General features: G+C 31.9%; 3 protein-coding genes across 4 annotated transcripts; 1 reads left to right on the top strand and 2 right to left on the bottom strand.

Moving 5' to 3' along the window:
• Positions 1-27: 27 nt before the first annotated feature.
• On the bottom strand, positions 28-4,163 carry P58IPK (DnaJ P58IPK-like protein). The gene is made up of 9 exons (XM_012226948.4): positions 3,833-4,163; positions 3,524-3,689; positions 2,931-3,132; positions 2,588-2,748; positions 2,411-2,504; positions 2,063-2,275; positions 1,903-1,983; positions 616-834; positions 28-437 (listed from the first exon to the last, which is right to left on the bottom strand). The coding sequence occupies exons 1-9, from the start codon at positions 3,960-3,962 to the stop codon at positions 225-227; spliced, it is 1,479 nt and encodes a 492-aa protein (XP_012082338.1). The 5' UTR covers positions 3,963-4,163; the 3' UTR covers positions 28-224.
• Positions 4,164-6,564: 2,401 nt separating this feature from the next.
• JKD (C2H2-like zinc finger protein) lies at positions 6,565-9,562 on the bottom strand. Of its 2 annotated transcripts, XR_016319498.1 has the most exons (4): positions 8,934-9,562; positions 8,403-8,799; positions 6,966-8,152; positions 6,565-6,811 (listed from the first exon to the last, which is right to left on the bottom strand). XR_016319498.1 is itself a non-coding variant. In XM_012226946.4 (3 exons), exons 1-3 carry the CDS (start codon positions 9,067-9,069, stop codon positions 7,186-7,188), a joined length of 1,500 nt encoding a protein of 499 aa, XP_012082336.1. In that variant the 5' UTR covers positions 9,070-9,562; the 3' UTR covers positions 6,862-7,185. The 2 variants fall into 2 exon arrangements, 1 of the variants encoding a protein (XP_012082336.1); XM_012226946.4 differs by lacking the exon at positions 6,565-6,811 and having other exon boundaries at positions 6,862-8,152.
• A 7,323-nt stretch (positions 9,563-16,885) lies between these two features.
• LOC105642379 (NAC transcription factor 29) lies at positions 16,886-18,457 on the top strand. The gene is made up of 3 exons (XM_012227198.4): positions 16,886-17,311; positions 17,406-17,695; positions 17,814-18,457. Exons 1-3 carry the CDS (start codon positions 17,140-17,142, stop codon positions 18,237-18,239), a joined length of 888 nt encoding a protein of 295 aa, XP_012082588.1. The 5' UTR covers positions 16,886-17,139; the 3' UTR covers positions 18,240-18,457.
• The last annotated feature ends 75 nt before the right edge of the window (positions 18,458-18,532 follow it).

Genomic DNA, 18,532 nt, shown 5'->3' with positions numbered 1-18,532 from the left:
CTTGATAAGGTGGCAAAAATTGCAACATATCAATGAATCAGCTCATCAATTAACTTGATCAATCAAATACAAATTCCAGAATTTTGAATATTCTGGGAGCAAAACTTTGTCAACGGATATATTAATCACCTATAACGTCTTGTGATGCCTGAGATACCCACTAGTGTTAGTCAAAGTTGTGTTAGAATAGTGTCATAATAAAATAACCCCATGTTTCGATGATATCAAAAATGGAATTGAAATCCACCACCGCCACCGCCAGGAAAGCCTCCATCAAATCCACCAAAACCTCCTGGAAATCCTCCATCAAAATGAAAAGTGAACTGTTGCCCCCCACCACCAAAAGGGTTGAAACCACCACCGCCACCACCCATTCCCATTTCTTCTAAGTCTTCTCCTCTATCATATCTGGCTCGTTTTTCATCATCTCCAAGAACCTTTCACAGACAATACAAGTGTCAGACATGGGAAAACATGCACTAAGTTGAATTTTATCAAATAATAAAACTTTGCACCATTAGCAAAATAAAATTTCGTTTATTTACTCGCCTAAAGCATGCCTCGCTTAAATAAAACTTAAAAAAAAAAAAAAAAAGAACAATTATAAAACCATACCTCATATGCAGCAGCAATATCTCGGAACTTGGCCTCTGCTTCTTCTCTGTTATCCACATTCTTATCAGGGTGCCATTGCAAAGCAAGTTTCTTATAGGCACGCTTGATTTCAGCTGCAGAGGCACTCTTTGATAGTCCCAAAATCTTGTACCAGTCTTGTCGTTTGCTCATCTTCAAAGCTTTCTCTGCTCGCGCCAATGCCTCCCTTATATTCATATCCTAAAAATATTCACAAAATATGGTTTCAGTTAAAAAACCAAAATTACCTTTGAATAGACAATGATTGAAATACTATTGATACAATTTTCTTTCATTTTTCTAATCAATTGTAAAATTAACACAATTTGCCCCAGCAGAATTTAGCTATGATTAAACAAAAAGTGATTGTAATTTTGTTTGATCAACTATCTATAAGCATAGAGACAATTGATCCATGAACAATACTAAGAGGGAAGCCTATACAAGTGGATAAAAGACAGTGAGTGAAGAGAAGGCCTAAAAACAAAGGCTATACTATAAGAGCAAAACCCAATGATTGAAGCATATTACAACTTAGTTTCTGTTAATAACACTTTATTGATTCTGGTACTAGCAGTAGCAGGCATTCAACAAGTGAATAAAAGAGAGGTTATATGAGCTCCCAGAATGAATCAAGTAATCACATCACCTACTGAATGTTGAATAATTTGTCAGTAATATAGGCTTATTTTGATCTCTGATTGGGCTTCAGAAAATTTTTCTTGAATTTCAGCTTAAAAGTTCTGATAATATGCTATTATCTAGCTATATTTTGCTAACAAAACAATCCAAAACGGGCTGAAATTCATAAGCTACTCTCAGGTTATACACAACATAGAATAAATTAATTTTGCAAGGGCACTTGATGGACTTGATGTTGCAGCTATTAAGACATTTTTTTTCTTTCCAACTATTGAAATATGGGGGGCTTTATGCACTTGGAAGGCCCTTTTTACCTATTTAGTACATCATAAAATGATAAGAAAAATAATGAACACACCATATAACGCTTTAACTGCCATTACAACATATGTTTATTTAAAGATGACTAAAAATGTACTCCCTCCATTCCATTTGAAGTGTCACAATTTCAAATTGCACAATGATTAAGAAAATCATTAAAACAGCCTCAATTCGTGGCCAGGGGTGGAGGGAGTTGCAATTGACTAAATTACTCTTTTATCAATTCTCTAATTGATGAATGGTTATTTAGTGGAGATACCAAAATAAGGGTAAAGTTGAAAAAGAATAATCAATGTTAAGACTAACCTGCGGTGATTTCTCAGCTGCTGATCTTAGATCCTGGACAGCTCCTTCCCAGTCCTCGATTAATAGTCTAGCTTCACCCCTCTGCAAATAAAACATAGATAAAAAATGTCCAGCAAGTTGCAGAACAGTTCCAGTGGATTTGTTTGGGAAACTAGCAAACCTGAACTAAAGCTTCAAGAAGCTCCCCATCTATGTTAAGTGCTTCAGTGCAACTATTCAAAGCATCTTTGCCCCTGCCAAGCTTGACCAACACCTTACACAAGCCTAGATGAAGGTTTACATTATATGCAAGATGATTAGGGTCCAAAGCAAGAGCAGCTTTATAGTCCTCCACTGCAACACGCAGCTTTCCCTTATTTGCATTATCTTCTGCCTGTAAGAAATAGTATGTTCAACTACTACTACTACTACTACTAATACTACAGGTCACAAACTCACAATATATTTGCATTTATGTTTCAGTGGGGTTTTAGGAGGGGAAGAAACAATAGAAGTTTAGTGGACCTACACTTTTAGTCTTCTTGAGTAAATTTTTCAATCCAAAATATGCTTTTTTCAACTCGCTGTGTTCTGGATCAAGACGAAGGCCTTTTTGATAATGTCTGGAAAGAGCCACATTCTTAAAATTACAATTCCAGAAAGAGTCAAGGAAATTTAAACCTTTGAATAAAATTTTTTTACTCACTTCGAAGCAACATCATGATCAGCTAAGTAGTAGTAGGCACGACCACGGAGCAGTAGTGCCTCTAGATTATTTTCATCTTCCTTAAGAATAAACCCGGTTTCAGAGATGGCAGCAGAATAGTCCCTAAGTGCTAACAGCAATCTAACTTTTAGGAGTTTGGCCTGCAAGAAACAATTCTCGCTGAGTTATTGCACTGCTTGAATAGCAAAAATAGCTCCCAGGGAAAACGCAAAGCACCATATTTCATTTCATACGAGAAAATTAGTGAACACGAAATTACAAAATCATCAAGTACAATCTCTTGAGTATTCAGTTGTTTATCAGTATATTCCAAAGATTTTACCTTTGAGCATGCTGGAGAGAAAACAAGTACAACTTTATCCACAAACTCCAGAGATTTTTTATAATCACCAGAATCAAAGAGAGTAAAAGCTGTATCCAGAGCACTTTGAGCTTGATGCAATTGAGAAAGCTCTTTATCTGCAGTCGAATGCCTTGGTTTTAGCTCCAAAACTTTCTTATAGCTTTTTTCGGACTCTTCATATCTACACTAGAGAAAAGGTAAAATCATAACTTTTCCAAACAATAGATAGAGATTAATTTAATTCTCAAAGACTTTATAAATTCAATAAAGCTGATACTAATTGTATTAACACTGACTTAGAGCCAAAATTGAGAAATGCAGCCAATTTAGCATCTTCAAAAGCAAACCCAATAACAATTGTCTCCTTTTTATTTATTTTTCTAATATAATTATAAAAAATCACTAATATACATTCATGGGCGCAACTATTTTAACAAAACATGTTCCTTAAGAGCCTAAACACGAAAAAATATGATTATAAACATAAAAAGATTAAAGCTTTATATATTTTGAAATATAAAAAAAGCTTCAATCTTTTAAAAAGTTAGGAGTAGGCAAAATTCCCGACTAACCTGCATAGCTGACGAAGAATGGAAGCTTTACGAAAATAAGCTTCTGACAGCGTTGGATCTGCCTCAATTGCAGCATTAAGATCATCTATAGCCTCACTATAACGCTTCACCTTTACGCTTCTCTCTACTTTTTCAAGCAACTCCGCGACATTCCCAGCTTTACCATCTAAAATAAATAAATAAATAAAATTATTATTATTGATTGGCTAATGCTTATAATGGTAAAAATCAGGTGATTCAATTAAAATCCCTAATGAATTGAAAGTAAAATTTTCTAAATTTGATCAAATTGTAAGGAAAAAAACATACCATAAGCAGAAACGAGAGGTTGGAGAAGTAAAAGCTGACAGACAAATACAAAATGAAGTATAAATACTGTATAAGCCAACCCTTTCCATGCCACCCCATCCACCGGCCACCACAACTTCCCAATATCCATTATCGCTACTTTCTTATCTCTCTAGGTGAATATATTGAAACGACGTTGTTTCAGAGAAAGAATCTCATGCATAAATGTACAAATGCGTTTGCGTTTTGAGTCTGGATTTGGAATTTGAATCCAATTTGAAGGGTACAGAGCGAGTTTGAGGAACTCAAGAACGATATTGAAGAGGAGCTTCTTTTCTTAATTAAGCACCGAGGAAGAGAGAGTACAAGAATTCGCTGTGTAGATACACGTAGCTTCTACCAATCATTGTTTTACACGTAGAATTATTGGCGTTAGCCTAGTCAGATCTCCCTCCAAGGTCTTCGTCCATTGATGCTTTACCACGTGGAAATTCTCTTTTTAGAGCTCCAAATGTAATAAAACTATGGAAAGCCCAAAATGAACGGCCCAATCACATCCAAAGCAACCTAAAAGAAAAAAAAGCCCAGATCTAGTTGTATGGAAAATCCACATGATTTCTTTTGTTAAAAAGTCCACAAACAGGGCCCAAAGCTCACATTGAGTTTACCCAGCTGAGCGCTTAGGAGCCGCGCGTATGTCGTTCGGTTCCCTTCAATGGAAATGCAAAACGACGTGTAATTTCCAAATTTGGAATAATATCCCTCTTTGTTTATTAAATTATTTTTCTTTGATTTAATGAAATTTGCATAAAAAAAAATTATCTGGCAAGTAAACAAGACTCTATAGTAAGTTATTTAAAATAAAAAAAAAATAAAAAATAAAAATGCTAGCTAGCAATGTCCTATGCACAGCAAATTAATAGTTTGATAATCAAAACCTGCTTCTGCTGTCTGCATAACAACTTAACAAGTGAGAAATGCTACTGAATCGAAACGTTTCAAACTCCAAGGATCGACCCACGTCTCCAAAAGCTAGTCGTCAACAAGTACCAATAAAAAGTTACTACTCATTACAAATTAAAGTTGAAATTCCTAATTTAACTATTTAATCCTTGAATTAACCATAAAAAAATTATTATATATATATAAATATAAATCTCTAAAAGGCTTTGATTCTTCACGAGACAACCATTGGTTCTGTTCTGTTCTTTCCCAATCTCTCAAAAGTAAGACCCTACAAATCTCAAGATAAAAAGGCATCAAAAAGTCAAAACTTTAGTATAGAGGTGACCGGCAAACGGTTTGTTAGGGTTAACACTGCCCTAGATTGCTAGGGCAAACTCTAAAATAAGGGCACCACTTAATATATAATAAGAATAATAATATAGTATAAAAAAAAAATCCAGACCTAGATAAAATCTTTCTTCTTTCTAGGTTTTTCTTTGCATGAAACTTGACATATTAAGGAAGGAAAAAAAAGATAGAGAAGAGCATAAATATATTTGTCCATTTCCAAACAAGTGAAGGAAAAAAATTTTGGTTTTTTTTTTCTATTTTCCTTTTCAATTTTCTTTCCTCTTCCATTTTCCACCAATCCAAACATAGTGTAAAGGAAATGTCTTATTGCACTCTCCCCTTTCCACTGATCTGCATTGGAACGGCAAACATTCTGTAATAGTTCCAATGTTTCTTTAATTGGAGGGGAAAAAGAAAAAGAAAAAATATAAATTGAAAATTTCTTTTTTATCTGTGTTACTGTTTCTTTTCTTGCCCTGGAAATATGACAGGAAGCTTTTGGGTACAAGAAATGCAGTTTTCTTTTTCTGACTGATTAGACTTAGATGCAGGTTCTTGCCAAGAAAAAGTACTGAAAATTTGATGATTTTATAAATATAGTGTTAATTTCATTATTTTCTTAATTGAATGATTTGAAAATTATCCCAATCATTGAATTTGAAGATGGATGAATCCAAATGTGATTGCTTTAATTTCACTTTTGGTGAAGGGAAGGACAAAACGCCCTGTAAAAGAAATTTACTAGTAATAGCTACTTTCATCTCATGCTTATGGAGTAGCTTACTTAACTCTTCAGCAAAAGTTTCTCAACTTACCTAATTTTCCATTTTTGATTTGAAGATAAATGGTAGGTAAAAAACTTTTATCTTTTTTTCTTTATGTTGGACTCTAATTAATCCTTGAATTAATTTTAAATTTATAATCTCAAATTTGTAATTTTTTTTAAGTTTTAATATTTTTCTTCACACTATTCTCTCTTAATATTGGCAATTTTAACATGGTTTATTTGTTTTATTAACTATTAACCGTCTAAGCAGGTATCAGCTGATTAAATAGAATTTCACCAAACGTTAGGAGGAGTAAGGTTTCATGATCTACTTCATCAAACGTTAAGGGAGTAAAGTTTCGTGATCTACTCTCTCAAACTCTAAAAACTAGTATAAATGATGAAAGCTGTTATTTAAAATAGTTTTAAGGTTGGAATTTCTTACATTCACAAAAAATGACACATAGTTGCTAGCAAAATTAAGAATTAATTGGACATCTATTAGGGAAAATGAAGAAAATACCATGGAATTGCATTTTGACAAATTGTCCTAAATTTCCTCCCAAGCTTCCTCCTAGGCCTAATATATATAATGAAACCCTAGAAATTAAAGGGTCTATGGAGCACCTAGATTCTACCTAGTTAATAAGACACCAAGGTACTTGTTGATGATCCATCTAGGCTAAAAAGAGACGTGTAAAGCTTAATCTCTATAACAACTTGATTAACACATTAAACATATTTATAAAGTTGGTAAGTTAAATTAAGCAACTTGCTCAATTCTTGAGATTATTTTAGTAGTAAAGAAGACTCTACAGGACTTAATTAAAACATTTTTCTTCAAAGAACCCACCATCTTTGACGAGAAAGCCATGTTCCTTGTACTTGTATTAAGTCTTTAACGGCCAGTCAATGGTTTGCTTGTAGTTTTCTGTGCCCTTCAATATTTCAAGAAACCAAAAAGGGCAGAGGTAAAGAAAAAAGAAAATTCAAGAAATAAAATTTATATGAGATCTATAAGAGAGTTAATAAAAGACATGAAATAAAACAAGAAGATAAAAAGAAAAAAGGATAAAAACAACAAGAACATACAAGACTTGGAGTCGCCTCACTGTTTGGTCACTTCATACATCCACTGAGCCACCCTATACCATTCACATTTCACATGCTTCTCTTCTCTTTCTAATATTGTAGCTCTCTGCCCATTCCACCACCGAGTCATTTAACTCAGTTCGGAACTCGGATTTTAGTTTCACGATATATATATATATATATATATATATATATATATATATTCTAACAATTTACACGTTCATGGATTGCTAGTGAATTGGCTTAGACCCATGGCGGAGCTTATTGAAGCAAATTTAGCTAAATCTTGAGGCAAAAATGGACGACCAGATTGACCACCACTCATTCCAAGAAAATCTCTTGTTAAATCATTCTCTATAGAACTTGAATTACCTTGTTGTAGCTTTAACTGAACTGGGTCATTATGTTTTCCACTGGATTGCATAATCAAAACTTGATCGAGACTAGTTGATGAAGCCATTATTGAATCTCGCATAGCTACACTGCCTGGTGTTGCAGTTAAATTAAACTCTCCAGGTTGCTTATTGCTAACATTTTGGAAAACTTGACTAAGAGAGTTGATGTTCGTCGCATTTGAAGAAGAAGATGAGCTCATTATTCCATAATGGTTATTACTTGCGAAAAAAGATTGATTATTTGATCTTGTAGAACCCATTTGTGCTGCTTTTTGGAGAAGAGCAGTAGCAGACATTGGTCCAGTTGACTTTGATTGCTTATTTTGATTGCTATTGTTATCAGAATACAGAGAAGGCAATGAAGAATCCACCAAATTAGTCCCTTTATTGTCACCTTCTTCTTCTTTTAATCCATGAGCCAATCCTGATAGGCTTAAATTACCAAAACTGGTATTGCTTGATGATGAACCATAAATGGGCAACCCAGTTGAACTCGAAGATGGATAGAGAGTATTAGCAGGATTCATCTGAGAATTTGCTTGATTTAGCCACAAAGATAAGCCAGGATTTTGATACCCATTAAAATCTGCTCTAAAACCCGCAGAACTGAATTGAGAAACATTAATGTCTGCAATATCTTCAACTCCGGAGCCTGGAACTACTCCAGGAGGCAAATTCACTGCTACTGTATCATTCCTGAAATTTAGATTTGTCGGTATAGTTGAATTGATTCTTGAACTTTCTTCAGCTAATGCATCACAAAAGGCTCTATGCGTAATGAAGCTATCTTTCCTGTTTTGAATATATTACAAAAACCCCAATTCAGTGTTTTGATCTATCCATATGAATATAAGAGCAGTTATTGTTATATATATATATATATATATATATACCCAGTACTCATTAATGAAGGGAAGCATTAAATTTGAATGTAAAATCATTATAAGAGCATTTATTTCTTCAAAGAATGCAAAATGGAAGAAACATTAATTATGAAAAACAAGAAGAGAAGTTAAAAAAAGTAGTGTACTTATACACATACCTGGAAAATAAAGTTCCACAATCGCATTTATATTCTCTAGTCCCACAAGTCTTGGAGTGAGCTTTCCAGTCAGATTGAACTGCATATTTCTTTGAGCATTTCTCACACTTCCATTTCTTTTCTCCATGTTTTCTGCTGAAATGCTTTTTTATTCCGGTGAGATCACCGAGAGCTCTTGACGGATCATGGTGAACGCAGGTCTTTTCCGGGCATATATAAACTTTCTTTTTGACTTCTTTGTTCGTTCGTTGCCTTAACTTCCATGGAAGATTATGACCTCTTCGATGGAGCTGCAAGTTTTGATCTCTTTGGAAACCTTTATTGCATATTTCGCATACGAATCGGTTTGTAGCCATAAGAGTCTTCGGAGATAAAGCAATAACCTCAGCATCTGGATCTGTTTAAGACGTATATACATCATTAAAGAAACTAAATTCAAATCCTAGTCAGAGTCTAATTAACAAAAGTAAAAAAAAGAAACATTCAAGAAGTGAAAGCAGAGAATAAATAAGCACAGTGATAGTTAGTTACCTGGTGTTCCAGGCAAATTTCTCTTCTTCTTGGCAGCTGGATTAGGATTAGGTTTAGGGTTAGGGTTTGCATTCTGTTCTTGAAGAGCAAACCCCGGTAAAGAACTGGGAATTGAGAAAGCTTCACCAGACATCATTTGTATATCTAAATTGAAGTTTAACTTTAAGTGAAACTTTTGTCACATACACCAAACTAAGAAAGCTTGCAAAAACAGATAGAACTGTACAAACAAAAAAACAAGAGTTTCTCCAAACACAAACAGCTAAAAAACTTTGGTGTATTCAAAATATATAGCTACTAATTTTCTTTCTTTCTCTCACTTTCTTTCTCTAATTCTGCCAAAAAACAAGAAGATACCCAAGTCGAGTTTTGAATCTAATAACCACACACTCACCCACTAAATTTAATATAGTCCAAAACTAACTTCGGACTCTTCTTACAGAGATCTGGTTTTGCCTTTGTTTGATTTCAAAAGAAAACACCAAAAACTATGATGGCTAAAAAGAATATCTCTTCTTATTCTCTTACCTTAACCCCTCTCTCTCTCTCTCTCTCTCATTATCTTGGTCTCACTCAGTCACCCTCTTTTTTTTTTATATCTTACTCGTCAGCCATAGATTTGAATGGGCCAGCCAGCTTCTCTACACACACGAATTTAGAAATGGGCGTGTGAGAGACTGTGGTAAGCTCCTGTTTTGTAAACTAGAATGTGTGTAGTAGTAGTAGGTTAGTGTGTGTCTTTTGTAGGCTTTTTTGAGCTCAAACTCCAATTATATTAGTACAATAAGTAAAGAATTACTATATATAATATACGTGTGTATATGCGTATAATCAATAAGTTAGCTTCAGCTCAACAGTTGAGAATAATATTAAAAAATGGGATGGGAGACCATAGATTAATATTATTTTAAATCAAATCATTATTAACTAATAATGTTATAAACTTGAACTCTCATGGAGTTTTGAGTAAAAGAATATGGCAATAAAATTAATTTTTTTTAGATTTTTTCACAAATATTACTACATATAGATATGAAATTGATATTATTTCGAGGTTTGTAATTATTTTTCTCTCTACAAGTGTTTTTTCATATATCGAGCATTAACTTTATAAATATATTTATATATTTAATTAGTTAAGTGACTTTCGCCGCGGCGTGATATTATGCGTTCGATTTGAATGGCAATTATGTAATTGAAATAATAATATAAGGGTAATTGCATGTGCATGTTGATGGGATTGTTTTACTTAATTAATTGAAGCAATTAAATAATGAGAGTTTTGAATCGAAAAAGAAAAGGAAGAAAGATTGAGAAAAGTTATTTGGCTTTATAGCAATGACCAGGAATTGAATGATTATATCATAATTAAAAGTTAGACCCCAATTTAGCATACAACTACTGCTGCTGGCTAAAGTCACAGACAGTCACAGAGAGAGACCTGCAGCGTAGTGCGTGTTTTTTGTGTTTGCCTGAGAGAGAAAATGTAGAGGGAAAGTTTTGGATTCCCGAGAAACTTTATAGATAGGACGGTCCGTGATACACTGTCTCGTTGACTGTAGATGTGGGACCCAATCTTCTTGGACTGTGATTCTGATGGTTCTTCCGCTATTATGATTCATCCCAAAAAGCTTAAGTGCTTACGTGTCACTTCTGATTTACATGAACAATTTTTTTTTTTTTTTATATAGTAATTGGGAGGTTTAATTCCATGGTCGGGTAAAAGTTTTTTTACATCCCTAACAAAATTCGGAGATTGAAATTTATGCTGTCGCCTTTATTAAAATTAAATTCGCTTTATCACTCTAACCAACAGTTTATAGATATATAAAGATATTTTTTTAAATGAAAGCAACCAATATTTCCATTCATGAAAAAAATATATAATTCAATTTGAAATATTAAAATCTTTAGAAAATAATTATGATATGTCTTAATTTGTAATAATTCATTTAAAGTTATGTCTAATAAATGAAACACAAAAGGTACCAAACACATAATGCCACATTACATCAATTGTATTTTGTTTGGTCATATATTTGAATTTGAATAGTAGTATTATATGTCCATAACATTGAAAAAGCCATCACACCATTGTTGTCTTTACCACCAACTTGCATTATCCTCTTTCAACAATATACATTTCATAAAAATTCAAAATAATTTATTTTTTGATAAACACACACATAAATAAATATATATATATATATATATATATATTTAAATTTCGCCCGAAAAGCTCTGAATTATGCGTAGTTTGAAATATATTCCGTTATATCTAATTGAGATTATAAATTTAAAAGAGTTATGAATAGTTAATTTTAATTAAATGCATTTAAAAAACCTATTATATAAATAAAATATTATCTAGATGCTGCTATCCTATTATCATCATGTGATTCTCAGTTTTCTAAGAGAAGTTAAAGTTTCAGTTTTATATTTAGTTCAGGATCTTGCCAGTGGATCTTATTTTAACTCTTCTTATCTACATGTGCTAATATTACCTTTTGCTTTAACTCAAATACATCCAATATTAAAAATGTCTGAAAATGAAAAAAAATATTCATTTTTTTAATCATTGGGAGACCCGATAGACCAAAATAATACTGCAGGTTATCCACACAACAGGTTTGACCTCACTAAATTGGTAAAAACACTTGTGGTCGAGAGGATACAAACTCAAAACTTTTCACTTCTCACATAAATGAGAAGACCAATCAGATCAACACCTGATTGGATCCATATATATATATATATATATATATATATATATTTTAAAAGTAATTTTTATCTCGTGATAATTGCATTGGAGAAAAGGTTAAAGTACACCAAAGGGTGAAAAGTCACATTTCTTAGTTGTCTGGCAAGAAAATTTCTTAGGTGAAAGGATAACTACACTAATTGGTTGTTCTTAATTATGCATAATTATAATTTTTTTTTTTTAGCCACTAATAATAATTTATCAAAAAAAATATTTTTAACTTATTGAACTAACAATTTAACAGCGGTAATGTACTGTCTTTCTGGCCGAACTTTTACCTATAAAATTAGATTTTTATATTTAGAATCGTGATTTTCAAAGAGCTTTTTCTTTGACTATCATCGGGACTTGAACACGAAAACACGTCTATATAATAGCTCAGTATATAATAGAGAAAATTAGAGATGACTTGGAAAAGACATTTGGAGCAAAATTGAAAGTGATAAAATTTAATCAATAATTTTGATATTCATATATAGTACATAAAGTTAGAAATTTAAATTCCAATAGTCCAATTTGATTTTTGAAAATTTGCAATATGTCAAAAAGAAAATAAATGCAATCTCTAATTATTGGAGCTACAATTAATTAATTAATTAATGAAGAGGGCCATATGATATGTGATCCCCACACGTTTTCTGATGTCTTAATCCAAGCTGACTTTGAGCAGACTCAATGTTTTTATCATTCATTAATAATCTATTGACAGTTTAACAATATGATTATTATTAATTAATTAATTAATTAATTAAATGAGAATATTAATTCATAATTACATATTTAATTATACATCTTTGGCTCCTTCCATACGGAGTTTCTTTCCAAAGAATTGATGCTTTCACATTCCCCATTTTAGAATCCAAAGCTCTCTCTAAAAAATATATGTTGCACACATGCACATAAACGTAGTCACAGAACACCATGTGTTAATTGGATATATATATATAAGTAAATAAAATAAAATAAAATAAAATAAAATAAAAACCCTAATTCCCAGGAGAGGAAGAGAATGAAATGATATCTATATATCTATATATTATGCGTCCGACCAGAAACGACACATCTTCATCTCTCGACCCGCATTGCACGTAGAGAATGCCCATTACGCTTTCTTTATTCTCCTGTTGCTTGTCTTCTTCTTGGTCTTTCTGTTTTGGTAAAAATATATGGAGAAGAAAGAGAGAGAATTCTTGAATTATGGGTTCTACCCACTTTTACTCAATGAAATTTAGATGTCAAATCATTCTTGGACTACGTATATTATACTTTAAAGTTACATCGCTCGGACAGTATAACGTAAATAATTTTAATCTTTCATGTAAAATTTACATCCTGACAATCGAATTTATATACTCACCTTGTTGAAATTGCTTACCATCTTCAAGTAAGAGATAATCTGAGGTGCAGTGAAAGTGAAAACCCTTATGGGCGAGAGTAACAATAAAATTCTTGTAATGGGCATTTTTCTTGTGAGCCGTGAACAAATATTTGGGAACTTGAGCTCAATAAGGTATATACTTATTTGAGGAAATAAACACTTAAACAACGTTTTTTATAGCAATATTTATTCAACACAACACCGTTTAACAGTGACCAAAAAACATCATTTGCCATTGATATTATCCATGGTTTAATATATAATTAAGTATAAATTATCTTGCAAAACTGCACCGCTAATTACACATTTGCCCATGTAAGACAAATCTCTTCCTTCGTTCCTTGGGTAGTAACCCCACATGGCCTGTCTAATAACATAAAATGTGGAGGAAAAAAAAAAAAACATACAATATTTTGTTGATGACAATTTAAGGTTATCATGTCTTTTTTTATGTTTAATACCAATATATCCTCATTTTATAAGGAAAATTTTTCTTTTTTATTACTACAAATATTCTCAAAGACACGAGACTAGTTTCATTTTAAAATTCAATCAATGGATGATTTGTAATTAGAAGTGAAACGTTCACTCGAATTTAAAATTAGCCGATTCTCTCCGAAATACATTGAGACGCAATAATATATATAGAAATAAAGCACGGTTAAATTATTTTTTTTTATGAGTATTTTTTCACGGATAGAACCTTCTGACTTTGATCACTAAATTCAAACAACTTGGGTTGGAGCTGTCGGTGCAGTTTAATCGTTGGGATGCTTTGAATTCATATGGGAATTATGTAATGAATGGTGTAGTTTAATTTGCATATATAAATTATATAATAATAAGACAAATTAAGGAATTTTCCTACTGAAATTAATTGTACGTTTCCCGTCGGCAAAGTACAAATCTCGTAAACGGTACGGACTTTTCTTTCCAAGCGTTGATCACTTTATTTTATTATATTATATTTTACTGACGAGGGCCCAAATGTGTGGGCCACAAGCATGTTTATGGTTTTCATGACCCAAAAATGTTCCTACAAGGCCCAAGATGCTCATACTTATTTTACATATTCAAAATTCATTTATTAGTAATTATTCTCTCAATCCCGTAATTTTCTCCTATTAAAAGTAAATAATATATAAAATTTATTATTTTATCTTATTTAATATGTTTCTTTTTCAACAAATATAATAATCAAACTACTATATTATCATTAACTAAATTTTAATGTAAACAAAATTAACGTACCAACTTTTAATCTTGCAACGAAATTCTATTTAATCAAATTTTTGATTAATTTTAATAATAATTTAATATAGGTTAGTTATTTTTTGTGAATATTAACATAAAGGTATATTAGAAAAAGTTGAAACAAAAATTATAGTTTAATTATGTTAATCAAATTTTCTTAATTTTATGTGCAAATCAAACGAGGACACAAATTATGATACAAAACAAATATTTAATTAACCGAAAGTAGTTAAATCAATGAAAATAAATGGTATTTTCAACTTAATTTTAGCTTTAAAATTAAAAGTTCAAAATATAAAGTAACCGTTAATAAATTGATAATACCACCTTAATAACGGGTATGACAATAGGTATGTAACTTAATTTAAATTTATTTTATAATCAAAGATGGGTTAAAAATAAATAAATAAATAAAATAAAATAACTTTCCTAGGATTCGAGGTCCTATGATATCCACGAAGTAACAGAAACTTCGTTATGAACAATACTCATCTATTAGGATGTTTTGTCTTCATCCAATGACAAATTATATGTGTATGCTTTTAACTTCATACTAATAGTAATATATGCAATATTGGTATAGTTCAAACTTAGGTATTTATGATTTGTCTTCCTTTGTAACATGTTTTTTATTTTTTGAATATGATTTTTTTTTTTTCAGAATTACATATGGTACCTATATCTGAGTTGGATATGAAAAATTATTGTAATATTAAATCTGTTATCGAACAAATAATTCAATTAAAAAAATCGTACAATTCGTTACCGTAATGAAGAAAGTAATTTAAGCTCTCGAGATTCAAAAGGTTATTAAATTTAAATTGAATATTTGAACTACATGATAACTTATTGATTGAGATGGTAAATAGTTTCAATCATCGTAAGAATGATAATTTAAATTCAATTTCTAAATAGTTCATTTTTTCAGAGAGGTAAAAACTTTTATGCTTTACGATCTAAATAGTAATTACACCACTTGATTTTTAAAAAATTAAAAGAAAAAAAGAAAATAACACTTTAATTACATATCAATGAAATATTCAATATAATGCTTATGACAAAAATATGTTTTGTATATCTCTTGGCTCTGAGCTGAGTTAACCTCTAGTGTTTAATAAACAATATGATTGGATATCTTTAATTCTTACATTTTGGGTCCATGAATTATAGCATAGTATGCATGTTCAAATTTACAAAATTACCTTAGGAAGTGAAAATGAGGAAGGGAATGTATGAATATTATAGAGAGACTATAAAATGAAAAGGAAAATTTTCATAATGAAATGTTTTGATGAGTAATAATAGAATGTAATAAAAGCATTTTTAATGTAATGTTTATACTAAAGATGTGTTGTGGAATATATATATATATATATATATATTTGTATCTTGTGGCATATTCATAGAGAAAGTAGAAGACAAAGATGAAGGACAAGTAAGTGGTGCTAAATAATTTGATTAAATGCAAAAATCAATTGCCCCACCAGAATTTTTATGTTGTCCCTTCATGGATTTTGATATCACCTATAAAAATCAGAAATTCTTAAAATTGACAACTACTTTGGACTACTCTCTTATTAGTATCAAACTTAAATTGAGTGTTTGTATTTTGGAACTTGACAATGTAGGGCATATATATATATATATATATTAATGGATTTAATTGGCTGCTCCTATCATTCAAATAAATAGGATCAATCCACTTCCAATATGAATCTTCACATACCTTATTTGAAGAGGTTTTCGTCTCAAATTTTTTATAATGTTAATGAAAAAAAGAACTTTGCTAAATAGCAGATATTGTATCTGGCACAATTTGTACACATTGTCACATTTTTAAGGACATTATAGTCTTTTCACTCATATTGGATTTGGTATAAATTGTGCCAAAAATATTTTCTAATGACGAAAATTAAATGAAGAATGCATTATCTAATAGTATGTTATGAAATATACTAATGTTGGTTGAGATTCCTTCTTTAACCAAAGATCTCAGCTTCGAGTTTTCAGTATGGAAATTGCAAATTGAGAGAGTCGCTCCTACAATACTCGAACCAAATCCAGTAAGAGCCTAGTGGAGTTTTGGATACCGGTAGTTATAGAACGAACAATTACTAGGTTATGAAATATGAGACAAATGTGTTGCTTTCTAGTCTATCTTCTTTCTTTGAACCTACACTATGACTATAATTTCCCTTATCTATTATCCTGCTATTGGAATTCCATCTGAATTCCTAGCTAATGCCCCGGCACCCCCACCACCCGCCCCCACTCTTTACTCTCTGTTTGGTTAGAGGTGGAGGAGGGGTACATAACGGGAAATGGGAGGTACTAAGATATTTATTCTTGTTTGAAAAGAGGTGAGTTAAGGAAGGACGACGGTATATAAATAAAGGTAAATTTTACCCTCCTTTACCTCTTAAATATCAAATTTTGCTACACCCAATTTAGAGTGTAAGCAAGGAGAGGGAGAGGTAACTAAGTATTTTTATACTACTTTTAATTATTTAGCCCTCTTTTCCCATCTTTCCAAACACAAAAAATATGCATTATCTCTCTTTAGCTTTCCACTAATTCACCCCTTTTCAAACATCAATATTATTTTATTATAGCTCTCCCCACCCTTCCCCCTCCTTACCCTTCCATTAATTACCTTTCTCTCAACCCATCCAAACAGAGTGTTAAGGGGGAGGGGGGGAAGAAAGGGTACACCTATAAATAGTAGCTTTGATGAACGTACTAAAATAAACTTAAATTATCCCTATACTCATCCTCCATTAAAGAACACAGCTTTCTTTAATTTTTCTTTTTCCATGGAGACAAAACCCACGTTAGATATTCACCTTCCTCCTGGATTTAGGTTCCATCCATCAGATGAAGAGCTTATAGTTCACTACCTGAAGAACAAAGTTGCTTCAAGAACCCTTCCTGCTACTATTATTGCTGAATTAGATCTCTACAAGTATAACCCATGGGACTTACCGAGTCTGTATTCTATGTACTGCACATTTTTCATTCTTCTGTCGTTTCTATATCTATTTACTAACAGATTTTTAATTCTTTCTCGGTTTTGAAATAGAGAAAGCTTTGTTTGGAGATGATGAATGGTATTTCTTTACACCAAGAGATAGAAAGTACCCTAATGGAGCAAGACCCAATAGGGCAGCTGCTTCTGGTTATTGGAAGGCAACTGGGACTGATAAACCAATTCTTACATCACGTGGGACTCTAAGTATTGGTGTCAAGAAGGCTCTTGTCTTCTACAAAGGTCGTCCTCCGAAAGGAATTAAGACAGATTGGATTATGCATGAATATAGATTGCTTCAGACAACAGTGGCGTATAATCCTAAAAGAAAAGGTTCCATGAGGGTAAGTGACCATTTCTGTTTGTAACTGTGAGATTATAAATTCGAACCGAAATAATCAAAGAAAAACTAACACAAATAAACGAATTTCTGGCTGTTAAAACCTTTTCCTTTTGTTGCAGCTAGATGATTGGGTGCTTTGTCGAGTTAGACAAAAAAGCAGTCTTCCAAGAAGCACCTGGGAAGATCGAAATAATCCTGAAGGGTACTTGCCAGAGGTGAATGAAACCAAAATTGAGACAATCAAAAACTATCTATACAGCGATTGTCCGATGTTACCTTACATTTTTGCCTCGCAGAATCTTTCTTGCATTGAAAAAGCATCAAGCATCTGCTTACAGAGTAGTGATTATTACCCTGATACTATTGACACTGATCATTTCGAGGTTACTTCTTACGATGTAGATACTGATCAGCAAGAAAATTTTGCTACAACTGTTAGTAAAAATGGAACTGATATGAACTTTTATGGATTGATAAACAACCAGTCAAACGTTAGCAATTTCAATTGTGATCCATGGAATTCTCATATGCAATGTCAAGACTAAAGAGCTTGATCACTTGGCCTTAAAAAGGAAGTGAATCTATCAACAAAGCTGGGGGTAGCTGTGTATATATGATCATATGTCGATTAATTATTAGCTAATGCACCCGTATATATAATATATACATATTTTCCTACCAAAACATAGATATGATGTTCCTTTTCGTCATTTACTGTATTTGTATAATATGTATATTTTATAAAGAAAACTTGATCATCGGAGTCAGACCTTTGTTTCCAACCATTTTGTTCCAAAGCTTAACTTGTACGATTTGTTTTGGTTTCCTGTCTTTGGTT

The sequence above is a fragment of the Jatropha curcas genome, chromosome 2 (assembly GCF_041381405.1).
Source record: "Jatropha curcas cultivar XTBG-Jc1 chromosome 2, XTBG_Jcur_1.0, whole genome shotgun sequence".
Lineage (NCBI taxonomy): Eukaryota > Viridiplantae > Streptophyta > Magnoliopsida > Malpighiales > Euphorbiaceae > Jatropha > Jatropha curcas.
Note: the sequence above shows the minus strand (reverse complement) of the source record. Positions and strands in the feature narration are given on the sequence as shown.

Bases quoted from the DNA above. Each gene is read 5' to 3' on its own strand.
- P58IPK (XM_012226948.4), bottom strand. From the start codon at position 3,962: ATGGATATTGGGAAGTTGTGGTGGCCGGTGGATGGGGTGGCATGGAAA. The intron at 2,749-2,930 runs GTAAAATCTTTG...TGTTTCTTGCAG, and splicing joins TCTCTCCAGCATGCTCAAAG to GCCAAACTCCTAAAAGTTAG. The intron at 2,276-2,410 runs GTAGGTCCACTA...TATTTCTTACAG, and splicing joins TACTCAAGAAGACTAAAAGT to GCAGAAGATAATGCAAATAA.
- JKD (XM_012226946.4), bottom strand. From the start codon at position 9,069: ATGATGTCTGGTGAAGCTTTCTCAATTCCCAGTTCTTTACCGGGGTTT. The intron at 8,800-8,933 runs GTAACTAACTAT...CGTCTTAAACAG, and splicing joins AAATTTGCCTGGAACACCAG to ATCCAGATGCTGAGGTTATT. The intron at 8,153-8,402 runs GTATGTGTATAA...TATTCAAAACAG, and splicing joins TGTGGAACTTTATTTTCCAG to GAAAGATAGCTTCATTACGC.
- LOC105642379 (XM_012227198.4), top strand. From the start codon at position 17,140: ATGGAGACAAAACCCACGTTAGATATTCACCTTCCTCCTGGATTTAGG. The intron at 17,312-17,405 runs GTCTGTATTCTA...GTTTTGAAATAG, and splicing joins TAACCCATGGGACTTACCGA to AGAAAGCTTTGTTTGGAGAT. The intron at 17,696-17,813 runs GTAAGTGACCAT...CTTTTGTTGCAG, and splicing joins AAAGAAAAGGTTCCATGAGG to CTAGATGATTGGGTGCTTTG.